Consider the following 14,963-nt stretch of genomic DNA (forward strand, 5'->3'; position numbering starts at 1 on the left):
AAAGATAGAAAACATGTTTTGCAATAAACAAAAGGAAGTGCATTATTTGGACAGAAAATCTGCCATAGACTCACAATATGCAGGATTACCAGCCTGTCCGGATATTAAAACACGGAACTCTACGTATTATCACTTAACATGATTTAGCATATTAATTGTTGCACAAATTATTACACTAAAAACCTTAACATATTGTATACGTCTACAATATAAGTAGTTTATTCTTTTTTCAGGGCTCCCCAACACTGCATTGAAAAAAAAAACCTGAGCAAGTCCTTTACACTTTTTTCACGCTGTGCATTTGGAACGAGTTAATGCTTTGTAACACAAGGTTGTTTTTTCATTCCAACGGAGAAGATATCATTGACAGAATGCCTGTGCAACACTCAGGACACAGAACTGATTAAAGGTTTAGAAAGCTTTATTTAGGAACTAATGAAGTGGATAGGAAAGATAGGAGACAAACCTAGCTGCCTTACTAGTGCAGAGAGTTCCTAGAAGAAAAGCATAAGACTGGTATTCTACAGACAGACCAGGCAGACCCCCTTTAGCAAGATCTCCACTTCACACCTGCCTATCTAGAGCTTGCTGCCCCCTGCAGGACTTCTTCTTTGTATACTGTCAAGCATGCTATTTCTGTGCATTATTGGATTCTGATTTCTTCCTCTATAGTCCTGACAACTGTCCTTTCTCATAGCTGCATATCAAAGCTCAACCGCCCCCCCCCCCCGCGCACTCTTGCCTTCTCACCTCCCTTTCCTCTTTCCCACCTCTGGGTAGCAAATGTAGGAATGCTATAACTTTGATGATAGAAAGAAAGGAGGTGCCTCCCCCCCCCCCTGAACAGTTCCCATTCATTGTTTATCAACAGGGACAAGAATGTGCGAGTCCGAGGAAAGTTTCAACCGCAGATAATAGTTTTGCATAGCTGTAACGATTCACACATGTTTATTATGCCTTGAAGCTATCTTTCCTATACCCTTTGATGTAATGCTTAAAACACCATGCCATGAGCAACTCTGTATCACTCTCAAGGTGCTGCACCTTGAGCAACAATGGATTATCAATAAACCAAGTCTTTGTATCCAACAACTGCTTGATTACTTGAAATACCTATGCTTGACAGAAAGACCCCCTTTAGCAAGATACTCCACTTCACACCTGCCTATCTAGAGCTTGCTGCCCCCTGCAGGGCTTCTTCTTTGTATACAAGACATTGCTCTACTGCAACAAATATTTCATACCAGGTTTTTTTTTTCAGTGCTCCTCACAGTTTCCCTATCTATTTGTTGGAAAAATTTAAAAAGTCATCAGACTTTGTTCATGCTGTACATTTTGAGTGTAAAAATACTTGCTTTAAGAAGCATTTTACTCATTCTCATGGCGTAAATATATCACAGGAGCTTCTTAGGGGCCTCAGGAAAAAAACCTGTTTTTGCTAAAGTTCCTGGTTCCTTCCCATCTCTGAGTGGGAAGTCTGCTACAGGAAGTCTGCCAATGTGTATTACAATTTTAGAATTCCAAACAAACCAAGAGGTTTGCCGCATTTCTTTTTGTCAGTTCTGGCCCCACACTGCTTTGGTTTATCCCCCAGTTTCCACATACATTTTTGTCCTTCGGTTTTGTCTTTTTGCTTTTCCTTTTCCCCCTCCCCTTCTTTTGAGACTTTTACCCTGGTTTTTTAGGAGAGGCTGATTCTGAGTTGCTTGTTCCCTCCTGTATATTTTTCTTTCCCCTAACTAATCCCACCACCGGGGCTTTTTTTTGTAGCAGGAACTCCTTTGCATATTAGACCACACACACCCTGATGTAGCCAATCCTCCTGGAGCTTACAGTAACCCCTGTACCAAGAGCCCTGTAAGCTCTTGGAGGATTGGCTACATCGGGATGTGTGGCCTAATATGCAAAGGAGTTCCTGATACAAAAAAGCCCTGCCCACCACAGACCTCCAGCCTACTTTTTGATGACTGTACTGTAGAGGCCAAACCACTACCTCTCCTCTCCCCAGTCCTGAAGCTGAGTGGCTTTTCTTTTTCCCCAAAGGTACTCAAATATCAATATAGCACTACTGTGCTGTAAACAACAGACTTAGCAGATTCTCTGAATTCCCAGCTTTTTAAAAAGAGTGTATCTCTAGCTCCTTCACAGAAATGTCTTTTTCTCACATCTCTGCAAGGGAAGAGGCTTGTCTTTTGAAATGAAAGCTAGAAGCTCAGAAAATCTGCTTAACCTATTATTACTTGTTACAATGCTCTTGATATAGCTATATTTTAATTCTGTTTTTAAAGGGGAGGTGCTCTGATGCCACTGATGAGACCACTGATGACGACTCCCTTGAAAATCCTCTGGAAGAAAAGACTCCACAACTGTGAAAATACAGAGGGAGTGCAGATTAGCAGAAGAACCATGCCTAAACCAACTCCAATGCTTGAGGACTAAAAACATCAGAAGTAAAGGAAAGCCCCCCCTCCCCAAAAAGGGTGATGCTAACTTACTTTTAAATCCTTTGCTGATTTATCCAAGAAATCCTGAACACACGCATTTTCAGGACTGAATTGATTAAGCTGTTGGATCACTATTACAATATGTTTCAACTGGCCAGCCATCTTTTCTTTGCAGAGTTTTGTAAACCATTAAACTGCAAGTGAAGAAAATACAAGTATTAATTTGTGTATATAAATGTAATAGCCTTATTGTTTCAGTGGATAAATGTAATTACTGTTCCAGATAGACAGGTTGCACCTTTAAGACCAACTAAGTTTTATTCCGAATGTAAGCTTTCGTATGCTCTTAAGCAGACTTCATCAGACAAAATGGGAATGGCAAGCCATCTTTAAGTATAGAGAAAGTGGGCAGTGAGTTGGTATGTAGAGTCATGGGAATGTTCTCAGCAGATTAAAAGAATCACAAATTGGGGTCTGTGTTTGTTTGTTTAGTATAGTTAACTGGGCTGCAACAGCAGTGGAGGGTGATAAAAAGCAGACATGTCATAGGTCTGAAGTGCCATAAATCTGGGTGTCATTCTGGCTTCTTAGTAGTGGGTTTAAATGGAGGGCATTAGTATCTCAAGAAGTTATAGCAACACTATAGTTTGCCATTAGAAGAAAAGATTACATTAGAATATAGTGGAAAATGGGTTAGTATATGTAATAAGATATGTTGCTAAAACTTCTTGAGATACTAATGCCCTCCATTTAAACCCACAACTAAGAAGCCAGAATGATACCCAGATTTATGGCACTTCAGACTTATGACATGTCACAAATTGGGGTCTGTGTTTGTTTGTTTAGTATAGTTAACTGGGCTGTAACAGCAGTGGAGGCTGATAAAAAGCAGACATGTCATAGGTCTGAAGTGCCATAAATCTGGGTATAATTCTGGCTTCTTAGTTGTGGGTTTAAATGGAGGGCATTAGTATTAGTATTTAAATGGAGGGCATTAGTATCTCAAGAAGTTATAGCAACATATATTATTACATATACTAACCCATCTTCCACTATATCCTAATGCATTCTTTTCTTCTAATGGCAAACTATAATGTTGCTATAACTTCTTGAGATACTAACGCCCTCCATTTAAACCCAAAACTAAGAAGCCAGAATGACACCCAGGCACTTCAGACCTATGACATGTCTGCTTTTTATCACCCTCCACTGCTGTTGCAGCCCAATTAACTATACTAAACAAACAAACACAGACCCCCAATTTGCAATTCTTTTAATCTGCTAAAACACATTCCCATGGCTCTACATACCAGCTCACTGCCCCCTTTCTCTACACTTAAAGATGGCTCGCCATTCCAGTTTTGTCTGATGAGCTTGCCTTCTGAATAAAACTTTGTTGGTCTTAAAGGTGCCCACTTGTCTCCTGCTTTGTTCTGTTGCTTCAGACCAACACGGCTGCACGCTTGGATCTGTTCCAGACAGAAATACCCAGAATTACACTGTTTAGGCTTGCCAAGTCCAATTCAAGAAATATCTGGGGACTTTGGGGGTGGAGCCAGGAGACATTAGGGGTGGAGCCAAGATCAAGGCTGTGACAAGCATCATTGAACTCCAAAGGGAGTTCTGGCCATCACATTTAAAGGGACGGCACACCTTTTCAATGCCTTCCTTCCATAGGAAATGATGAAGGATAGGGGCACCTTCTTTTGGGGCTCATAGAATTGGACCCCCTGGTCCAATAGTTTTGAAACTTGGGGGATATTTTGGGGAGAGGCTCCAGATGCTATGCTGAAAATTTGGTGCCTCTACCTCAAAAAACAGCCCCCCCCAGAGCCCCAGATACCTGCGGATCAATTCTCCATGATTTTCTCTAGGAATAAATCTCCATAGGGAATAACAGAGTTCCCAGCAGACATTTCCCTCCCCTCCCCCTGCTTTCTGACGACCCTGAAGCGGGAGGAGGGCCTCCAAACCGGGGGATCCCCTGCCCCCACCTGGGGATTGGCAACCCTAACACTGCTGGTCTCCAAGGTGCCACCGGATGCAGCCTCTGCTCAGGTGTGTGAAGAAAAGCGGGCCCACGAGAGCTCATGCCCCCCATTACATTTTGTTGGGCTGTCACCCCCCGCGGAAAGGTCGCTTTGCAGGCAGGAGGACTGACTCACGAGCTGTGTCAACTGTGCTCTGCAAAGCGCCGGCACGGCGGACAGCGAGCGCGGGCCATGCCGCTCCCGGTTCCCCGGCTCCTTCCCGCCAGCCCCGCGGGCTGCTCTCCGTCCGCTCTGCCGCTCCCCCTTCGGAGGGACCCCGCGAGCGAGACAAGATGGCGGCGCCCGTTGGCTTCGCGTCGCCTAGCAACCGGGGCGGCGCCTGGCTGGGCAGGGCAGGCCTCTGCCAGTTCGCTAGCAGGGACGGCTAAAGATCGCCAGCTGCCCACCTGCTCCGCGGACGAGCTTAAGAATATGCACTAACACAAAGAATCCGGTAGCCCTAGGGTTACCAAATGCAATTCAAGAAATGGCTGGGGACTTTGGGGGTGGAGCCAGGAGACATTGGGGGTGGAGCCAGGAGACATTGGGGTGGAGCCAGGAACAAGGGTTGCCAAGGCCAATTCAAGAAATATCTGGGGACTTTGGGGGTGGAGCCAAGAGACATTGGGGGTGGAGCCAGGAGACATTGGGGTGGAGCCAGGAACAAGGGTTGCCAAGTCCAATTCAAGAAATATCTGGGGACTTTGGGGGTGGAGCCAGGAGACATTGGGGTGGAGCCAGGAACAAGGGTTGCCAAGGCCAATTCAAGAAATATCTGGGGACTTTGGGGGTGGAGCCAGGAGACATTGGGGGTGGAGCCAGGAGACATTGGGGTGGAGCCAGGAACAAGGGTTGCCAAGTCCAATTCAAGAAATAGCTGGGGACTTTGGGGGTGGAGCCAGGAGACATTGGGGTGGAGCCAGGAACAAGGGTTGCCAAGTCCAATTCAAGAAATATCTGGGGACTTTGGGGGTGGAGCCAGGAGACATTGGGGGTGGAGCCAGGAGACATTGGGGTGGAGCCAGGAACAAGGGTTGCCAAATGCAAATCAAGAAATATCTGGGGACTTTGGGGGTGGAGCCAGGAGACATTGGGGTGGAGCCAGGAACAAGGGTTGCCAAATGCAATTCAAGAAATAGCTGGGGACTTTGGGGGTGGAGCCAGGAGACATTGGGGGTGGAGCCAGGAGACATTGGGGTGGAGCCAGGAACAAGGGTTGCCAAGTCCAATTCAAGAAATAGCTGGGGACTTTGGGGGTGGAGCCAGGAGACATTGGGGTGGAGCCAGGAACAAGGGTTGCCAAGTCCAAGTCAAGAAATATCTGGGGACTTTGGGGGTGGAGCCAAGAGACATTGGGGGTGGAGCCAGGAGACATTGGGGTGGAGCCAGGAACAAGGGTTGCCAAGTCCAATTCAAGAAATATCTGGGGACTTTGGGGGTGGAGCCAAGAGACATTGGGGTGGAGCCAGGAACAAGGGTTGCCAAGTCCAAGTCAAGAAATATCTGGGGACTTTGGGGGTGGAGCCAAGAGACATTGGGGGTGGAGCCAGGAGACATTGGGGTGGAGCCAGGAACAAGGGTTGCCAAGTCCAATTCAAGAAATATCTGGGGACTTTGGGGTTGGAGCCAGGAGACATTGGGGGTGGAGCCAGGAGACATTGGGGTGGAGCCAGGAACAAGGGTTGCCAAATGCAAATCAAGAAATATCTGGGGACTTTGGGGGTGGAGCCAGGAGACATTGGGGTGGAGCCAGGAACAAGGGTTGCCAAATGCAATTCAAGAAATAGCTGGGGACTTTGGGGGTGGAGCCAGGAGACATTGGGGGTGGAGCCAGGAGACATTGGGGTGGAGCCAGGAACAAGGGTTGCCAAGTCCAATTCAAGAAATATCTGGGGACTTTGGGGTTGGAGCCAGGAGACATTGGGGGTGGAGCCAGGAGACATTGGGGTGGAGCCAGGAACAAGGGTTGCCAAATGCAAATCAAGAAATATCTGGGGACTTTGGGGGTGGAGCCAGGAGACATTGGGGTGGAGCCAGGAACAAGGGTTGCCAAATGCAATTCAAGAAATAGCTGGGGACTTTGGGGGTGGAGCCAGGAGACATTGGGGGTGGAGCCAGGAGACATTGGGGTGGAGCCAGGAACAAGGGTTGCCAAGTCCAATTCAAGAAATATCTGGGGACTTTGGGGGTGGAGCCAGGAGACATTGGGGTGGAGCCAGGAACAAGGGTTGCCAAGTCCAATTCAAGAAATATCTGGGGACTTTGGGGGTGGAGCCAGGAGACATTGGGGGTGGAGCCAAGAGCAAGGCTGTGAAAAGCAGCATTGAACTCCAAAGGGAGTTTTGGTCATCACATTTCAAGGGACGGCACACCTTTTAAATGCCTTCCTCCCATAGGAAATAATGAAGGATAGGGGCACCTTCTTTGGGGGCTCATAGAATTGGACCCCATGGTCCAATCTTTTTGAAACTTAAGGAGTATTTTGAGGAGAGCCACTGGATACTATACTGAAAATCTGGTGCCTCTACCTCAAAAAACAGGGCCCCCAGATACCCGTGGATAAATTCTTCATTATTTTCTATGGAAATAAGTCTCCATAGGAATCATGAGTACCCAGCAGACATTTCCCTCCCCTCCCCCACTTTCTGATTACCCTGAAGCAGGGAGAGGGCCTCCAAACCGGGGGATCCCCTGCCCCCACCTGGGGATTGGCAACCCTAACTAACACAAAAGAATCCAGTAGCCCTAGGGTTGCCAAATCCAATTCAAGAAATAGCTGGGGACTTTGGGGTGGAGCCAGGAGACATTGGGGGTGGAGACAGGAGCAAGGGGGGGACAAGCATCATTGAACTCCAAAGGGAGTTCTGGCCATCACATATCAAGGGACTTTTCAATGCCTTCCTTCCATAGGAAATCATGAAGGAGAGGGTCACCTTCTTTGGGGGCTCATAGGATTAGACCCCCTGGTCCAATCTTTTTGAAACTTAGGGCGTGTTTTGGGGAGAGCCGCTGGATGCTATGCTGAAAATTTGGTGCTTCTACCTCAAAAAACAGGGCCTGCAGAGCCCCAGATACCCGCAGATCAATTCTCCATTATTTCCTAAGGGAATGTCTCCATAGGGAATCATGAGTGCCCAGCAGACATTTCCCTCCCCTCCCCCCGCTTTCTGATGACCCTGACGCAGGGGGAGGACCTCCATACCGGGGGATCCCCTGCACCCACCTGGGGATTGGCAATCCTAAGTAGCTCCTTAAAGGACTTCACAGAGTTCATGGTAGAGAGAGTGTGTCTGAGCTTTCCTGACTCACTGCTCTCTTCTGCAGGACTCGTCTCACTCAAAAAAGGAAAGGTCCCCTGTGCAGGCACCCATCGTTTCCAACTCTGGGGTGACGTTGCTCGCCATTGCCTTCCCCGGTCATCTACACTTTCCCCCAGCAATCTGGGTACTCATTTTACCGACCTCAGAAGGGTGGAAGGCTGAGTCAACCTGGAGCCGGCTACCTGAAACTCCAGCTTCCACTGGGGATCGAACTCAGGTCCTGAGCAGAGCTTAGGACTGCAGTACTGCAGCTTTAACACTTTGTGCCACGGGGCTCTTTTCAGAGGAAAAGGAAAGGTCCCCTGTGCAAGCACAAGTCGTTTCCGACTCTGGGGTGATGTTGGTTTCACAAGGTTTTCACGGTAGACTTTTTACGGGGTGGTTTGCCATTGCCGTCCCCAGTCATCTACACTTTCCCCTCAGCAATCTGGGTACTCATTTTACCGACCTCATAAGGATGGAAGGCTGAGTCAACCTCGAGCTGGCTACTTGAAAACCCAGCTTCTGCTGGGGATCGAACTCAGGGGCTCTTACATAATTAAGGAGCACCACGGGGCTCTTACATAATTAAATAAACAATACAGTAAAGCATTGACTCAAACCATTTAAAATTTAATCGACTTGCAGCAAAAGCCCAGCAGGACCTCATTTGCATATTAGGCCACACACCTCTGACATCACTATTGTTTCACATAGGACGTTTTTTGTAGCAAAAGCCCAGCAGGAATCATTTGCATATTAGGCCACATACCGCTGATGCCAAGCTAGCTGGAACTACGTTCCTGTGCATTATAGAATCATAGAGTTGGAAGTGACCTCTAGTCCAACCCCCTGCACAATGCAGGAAATTCACAAACACTGCCCCCTACATTCACAGGATCTTCATTGCTGTCAGATGGCCATCTAGCCTCTGTTTAAAAACCTCCAAGGAAGGAGAACCCACCACCTCCCGAGGAAGCCTGTTCCACTGAGGAATCGCTCTAACAGTCAGGAAGTTCTTTCTAATGTTGAGCCGGAAACTCTTTTGATTTAATTTCAACCCGTTGGTTCTGGTCCTACAGTACCTTCCAGGGCCACAGAAAACAATTCCACACCATCCTCTATATGACAGCCCTTCAAGTACTTGAAGATGGTGATCATATTACCTCTCAGCCGCCTCCTCTCCAAGCTAAATATCCCCAGCTCCTTCAACCTTTCCTCATAGGACTTGGTCTCCAGACCCCTCACCATCTTTGTCGCTCTCCTCTGGACCCGTTCCAGCTTATCTATATCCTTCTTAAAATGTGGTGTCCAAAACAACACAATACTCTAGGTGAGGTCTTACCAGAGCAGAGTAAAGCGATACCATCACATCGCGTGATCTGGACACTATACTTCTGTTGATACAGCCCAAAATTGCATTTGCCTTTTCAGCTACCACATCACACTGTTGGCTCATGTTCAGCATATGATCCACTAAGGCCCCTAGTTCCTTTTCGCATATACTACTGCTAAGTCAAGTCTCCCCATCCTATAACCATGCACTGGATTTTTCCTACCTAAATGCAGAACTTTACATTTATCCCTGTTAAAATTCATTTTATTGGTTTTAGCCCAGTTTTCCAGCCTGTCAAGGTCATCCTGTATCCTGTTTCTGTCTTCTTCTGTGTTTGCAACCTCTCCCAATTTAGTATCATCTGCAAATTTAATAAGCATTCCCTCTATTCCTTCATCCAAATCATTGATAAGGATGTTGAACAAAACAGGTTCCAGGACAGATCCTTGAGGCACTCCACTTGTCACTCCTCTCCAAGAGGATGAGGAATAATTCACAAGCACTCTTTGGGTGCGATCTGTCAACCAGTTACAGATCCACTTAACGTAACAGGATCCAAATCACATTTTACCAACTTGTCAACAAGGATAGTATGTGGAACCTTATAAAAAGCCTCACTGAAATCAAGATAAACGATGTCTACAGCATTCCCCCAATCCAGCAAGGTAGTCACTTTCTCAAAAAAAAGAGATCAGGTTAGTCTGACATGACTTGTTCTTGAGAAATCCATGCTGGCTCTTAGTAATCACACCCATTCTTTCTAAATGTTCCAGGACTGACTGTTTGATGATTTGTTCTAAAACTTTTCTAGGTATAGACGTCAAGCTGACGGGTCGGTAGTTACCCGGATCGTCTTTTTTCCCCTTCTTGAAGATGGGGATAACATTCACCCGCCTCCAGTCTTCTGGCATCTCTCCTGTTCTCCAAGAATTCTCAAAAATAATAGCCAGAGGCTCAGAAATTACATCCACAAGCTCTTTTATAACCCTTGGATGCAATTCATCTGGCCCTGAGGACTTAGTTTCATTTAAAGAAACTAGGTGTTTATGTACTACCCCTATGCTGATCCTAGGTTGGAACTTCATACCCTCCTTATATGTTCTGTTTTTGCCATGTTGAGCACCGTTTCCCTCAGAAGAGAAGACTGAGGAAAAATAGGAATTGAGCAGTTCCACCCTCTCTTCATTACCTGTTACAATTTCACTTTCTTGCCCTCGCAATGGGTCCACCGTGTCCTTGCTCTTTTTCTTACTCTGAACATAAGAAAATAACCCTTTTTTGTTGTTTTTAGCATCTTGGCCAGCCTAAGCTCATGCTGAACTTTAGCTTTTCTTTTTCTCTACAAGCATTGGTGATTTGTTTATATTAATGCTTGGTTATAAGGCCCTCCTTCCAATTCCTAAAGGAGTCTTTTTTATTTCTCAAGTCTTTAGAGAGCTGTTTATGGAGCCACTTCGGCTTCTTTAGGCTTTTTCCATTTTTTCTTCTCATAGGAATCGTCTGTGATTGCACTTTCAGTATTTCGCTTTTAAGAAACTCCCACCCCTCCTGAACCCCCTTCCTCCTAAGTATTTCTGACCATAGGGTTTTACTCAGTATAGTTCTAAGTTTATCAAAGTTTGCCTTTCTGAAGTCCAACCTATAAGTCTGACTACGTATAGCTTTCCCCTTCCCTAAGACTGTGAATTCTAAAATCACATGGTCACTACTGCCCAGGGTGCCTACTATTTCCACTTCTTCAATCAATTCTTCCTTGTTGGTGAGAATCAAATCCAAGTTAGCAGATCCCCTTGTTTCCGTCTTCACTTTCTGGAAAAGGAAGTTGTCAGCAAGACAAGTCAGGAATCTATTTGACTTTTCATTTTATCAGAGTTGGACTTCCAACAGATGTCTGGGTAATTGAAATCTCCCATGATTACTGTATCCCTTCTTTTGGAGAACTTTGCAATCTGCTGTAGAAGTATCTCACCCAAGTCCTCTGAGTGACTTGGTGGTCTATAGCAGTCATTATTGGGCAATGAATTGATGGATCTGCAATGTTAAAGTCCCTATAGGGCCAGAGGTAATTCGATGTATGGGTCTGGTTTGTTTGGAATAAATGTAGCTTCTTAAAGCCGAAAAGATTTTCTAAAATAAAGTGCATAGGTGTGAGTTGCCACAACCACAGTGCTGAAGGACACTGTGCGGAGGAGGGGTGTGTGTAAATGGTAGAGTAAGAGTATTGAACAGGTCATGGGCCACTTGACATGCTATATTCTTCAATTCTTCTTCACGGTTGCCAGCCCCCAGGCGAGGCCTGGAGATTTCCTGCTTTTACAACTGATCTCCAGCTAGCAGAGCTCAGCTCCTCTGGAGAAAATAGCTGCTCGGAAGGGTGGACTCTATGACATTCTCCCCTGCTGAGGCCCCTCCCCTGCCCAAACCACGCTCTCTTCCAGACCCACCCCTAAAGTCTCCAGGTATTTCCCAACACAGACCTGGCAACCCTAAAGCAAAAGCACTAAAGATGTGAATGTGCATTTAAAGGAAAAAATTACATCTAAGAGCAAACAGCCTGGTTGTGTTCCCAGTAACTGATACAACCGTTTCAAAGCGTTCTGGAGAGAACCCATTGTTGGTCGTTTTAGAAGAAAAGAAGAAGAACAAGAAGATAAATGTTTTTTACCATTATTTTGTCTTATAGAATGGAGTCACCTATCCCTGTCCTGAAGAGGACAACAATGATCATCGAGATGGGTAGTCATGGTGGTCTGAAGCAAGAGTCCAACGTGCCTTAACGACCCATTCCAAGCAAGACTGGGCCAATTCCTGTCTGGTAGCCAGGTCTGGTTGGTTCTTTTGCCCCTAAAGTTGGCATCTCTCTCCAGCATGGCCTGTTCCGTCAGTACACCCTGCGCTAGAAAAATTGTTGGCATCTTGTAGTTTCAGCCTTGGAACCATAATATCTATGGTTTGCCCTTGACACAGAGAGCGCCACTAACGAATAAGATGCAGATTGTTAGCGGAAGAATGTCGAGTTCCCAGATTACCTTCAATGAAGATGACTCTCCATGTTTTGGATTTGTAAGGCGGGCTATATTGGCACTGACACATAGGCAGTGTATATACCTTTGCAAGGGTTGTTAAAAGCACACCTTATTTTAGGGCGCGAAAACAGATCAAATCTAGCAGCTACAACACACACACACACACACACTACCAAGCCTTCTACCTAATCATCCCAGGAGGGGAGGGGTGACCTTGCTACCAAGTAGCTCTTAGGAGGCAAGCAAGTGAACTTTCGTTTCTCCAGAAGACTAAGCAACCTAGGCACACATCCCATTAGGTTCCATCAAACCGATACAGAGAATAGTGTGGAACTTGGCAGAGAGACGGGGTTTCTTGACCTCACAGAAATTCTTTTCAGTAAGTCAAAGTTCACGCCAAACTCTATGACAGGGGTTGGGTTTTGTCAGGTATGCCAGATGCTCAGGTATGCTGGCCGACAGTTACATTCGCTCCTATGGGTAGAAAAAAGTATTTAATGTAGGATTTTATTTTTCTTCATTACTGTTCTTGCCAAAATCCTGCTTCTCTGGGCTATGATGAAAGCATCCGAGGATATTCTTTATAAAATACTGTGCACAGTGTTTAAGTAGTAAATTCTGAATTACTGTTGTATGCTGCATACCAGAATTCTAATATGTTTGGGAGGTTTCTGCATTATGGTTTTAATAAATGGTTTTAACTTTGGGACCGGTTTTTCTCCCCCCCCCCCCCTTAAATTATGGGGTTCTTGCCAGTCTCTTCCCCACACCCCTTACTGAACCCGGTGGGAATGGGAGTCCTAGGAAACGTGGAGACGTAGACAACGTCCCTGGGTTCAAAGGGGTTGACTTTGCTGTGTTTTTTGTCATACTGTTCTTTATACGTTGCTTGAGCCTTGATTCAAATTTTGTTGAATGGCTTCCCAGCCGTTTGCAGTTTTGCACCACCAGTCCAGAAATTCTGTGGGTTAGGGTGAGTCCTCCCCTCCTCTGGTAGCTCAGGGAACAGTTTGCCTTGGTATCCATTTATTGCCTGAAAGGGGCTAGTGAGAACTGTGAACTATGCATGCTATTGTTATAGACATATTCAGCAAGCAGGTCCCCCTCCCCACCCCCCACAAATCTCCAGGTATGTCCTGAACCAGAACTGGCAACCAAGCCTAGGATACTCCTTTTTCCAGAACACTGAATCTCTGCAGAGTCTGGGGTGTGTGTGGAGGAGGCTTGAGCACATAAAACAGGAGGGGGTATCCCATCTCTGACTGACCTGCTTCCTGTTCTGGGCTCCGACTTGTGAAAAACCTCAAGGGATGCTTCGTGAAGAACACCCAGCCTTTGACGGCTTGGAGACTGACGGGGAAGGAGTAAAAAATCTTGACATGGCAGGAAAGAGGCTCCCGCAGATAAGAAACCGCCTGGGCGGCTTCAGGCAGCACAAAGTGCACCCTGCTGATGAGGAGACGGAGGCTGGTGGAGATGGAGGGATGGGTGGATCATTTGAACGGGCAGCTGCGCTCTGGGGCTTACCGTTTCTCCTCATGGAGAAAGACCCACTGAGAGCCAGCATGCCGTAACAGCTATCAGACCAGGATCCAGGGGACCCAGGTTCGAATCCCCACTGTGCCATGGAAGCTCTCTGGTGACTGTGAGTCGGTCACACACACTGTCACTCTCTGTGTAACCTACCTCACAGTGTGGTTGTATGGCTAACAATGGAGGAGGAGTAAAATGCCAAAATCTCCTGGGAGGGAGGGAGGGCGGGGAGGTCATAAAACAGGCTGGAGTTTCTCTCACCACATTCTTGGTGGTCCTTTATCTTCCTTTCAGCTTTCAACCCGGAATAAGCACCTGCTGTCAAGCCTCCTGCAATTGCCAGACAGGTAAAGATGCCTCTGCAGAGGCTCCGCCCTGAGCCTGCTCCGGTGGGGGAGGACGGGATACAAATAAAATTTTACTTACTTACTTCTCTGACAGGACCCTTTCCTTGGGAGGGTTTGCCCAATGGAACACCAGAGCACCCCTTTGGCTGCCACGAGCAACGTGGTGTAGTGGTTAGAATGTTGGACTAGGGTAGATGTCCCCAACATGGTGCCCGGGAGCACTGTGGTGCCTGCTGACATTTTTTTAGAAAGTAGGGGGGGGGGCAGGTGGTCTCCTGCCCAGTAAGGCTTTAGATTGAAATCTGATTGGCTGCCCTCAGCTGCTGCTACAGTGTTGTCCCCTCAGCTTTGACTTCCTCTGTGGTCATGATTGGCTCTGCCTCCCCTCAGTGACCATTTTGTGATTGCGCTCACCATCCAGTGTCAGATTTTCTAAGGTGCCCACAGGCTCAAAAAGATCGGGGATCCGTGGTCTAGGGTCTGAGAGCTCCAAGTTCAAATTCTCATGCTGCCATGGAAGCTTGCTAGGTGAACTTGGGCCAGTCACAACCTCTCATCCCAACAGAGTGCTGGCTGTGAGAATAAAATGAAGGTGAAGAGAAGGATGGATGTAGGGTTGCTAAGTCCGACTCAAGAAATATCTGGGGACTCTGGAGCTGGAGCAAGGGTGCGGCAAGCACAACTGAACTCTGAAGGGAGTTCTGGCCATCACGTTTCAAAGGACCACACTCCTTTTAAATGCTTCCCTCCATTTGCAATAATGAAGGATAGGGGCACCTTCTTTCGGGGCTCATAGATTGGACTCCCCAGTCCAATATTTTTGAAACTTGGGGGGTATTTTGAGGAGAGGCACCAGATACTATGTTGAAAATTTGGTGCCTCTACTTCAAAAAAACAGCCCCCCAGAACCCCACAGATCAATTTTCCATTATGCCCTACAGGAATCAG

General features: G+C 46.7%; 1 protein-coding gene across 1 annotated transcript in view; it reads right to left on the reverse strand.

Annotated features, from left to right (window-relative positions):
* CFAP99 (cilia and flagella associated protein 99) overlaps positions 1-4,740 on the reverse strand; it is a 64,231-nt gene extending 59,491 nt beyond the window's left edge. The window contains exons 1-2 of the mRNA XM_060236329.1: positions 4,610-4,740; positions 2,496-2,638 (exon numbers count right to left, since the gene is read on the reverse strand). Coding sequence (XP_060092312.1) covers positions 2,496-2,606 — 111 coding nt within the window. The 5' untranslated portion in view covers positions 2,607-2,638; positions 4,610-4,740. The remainder of the gene's footprint in view (positions 1-2,495; positions 2,639-4,609) is intronic.
* Positions 4,741-14,963: the final 10,223 nt, after the last annotated feature.

Source organism: Heteronotia binoei, chromosome 4 (assembly GCF_032191835.1).
Source record: "Heteronotia binoei isolate CCM8104 ecotype False Entrance Well chromosome 4, APGP_CSIRO_Hbin_v1, whole genome shotgun sequence".
NCBI classification, from domain to species: domain Eukaryota; kingdom Metazoa; phylum Chordata; class Lepidosauria; order Squamata; family Gekkonidae; genus Heteronotia; species Heteronotia binoei.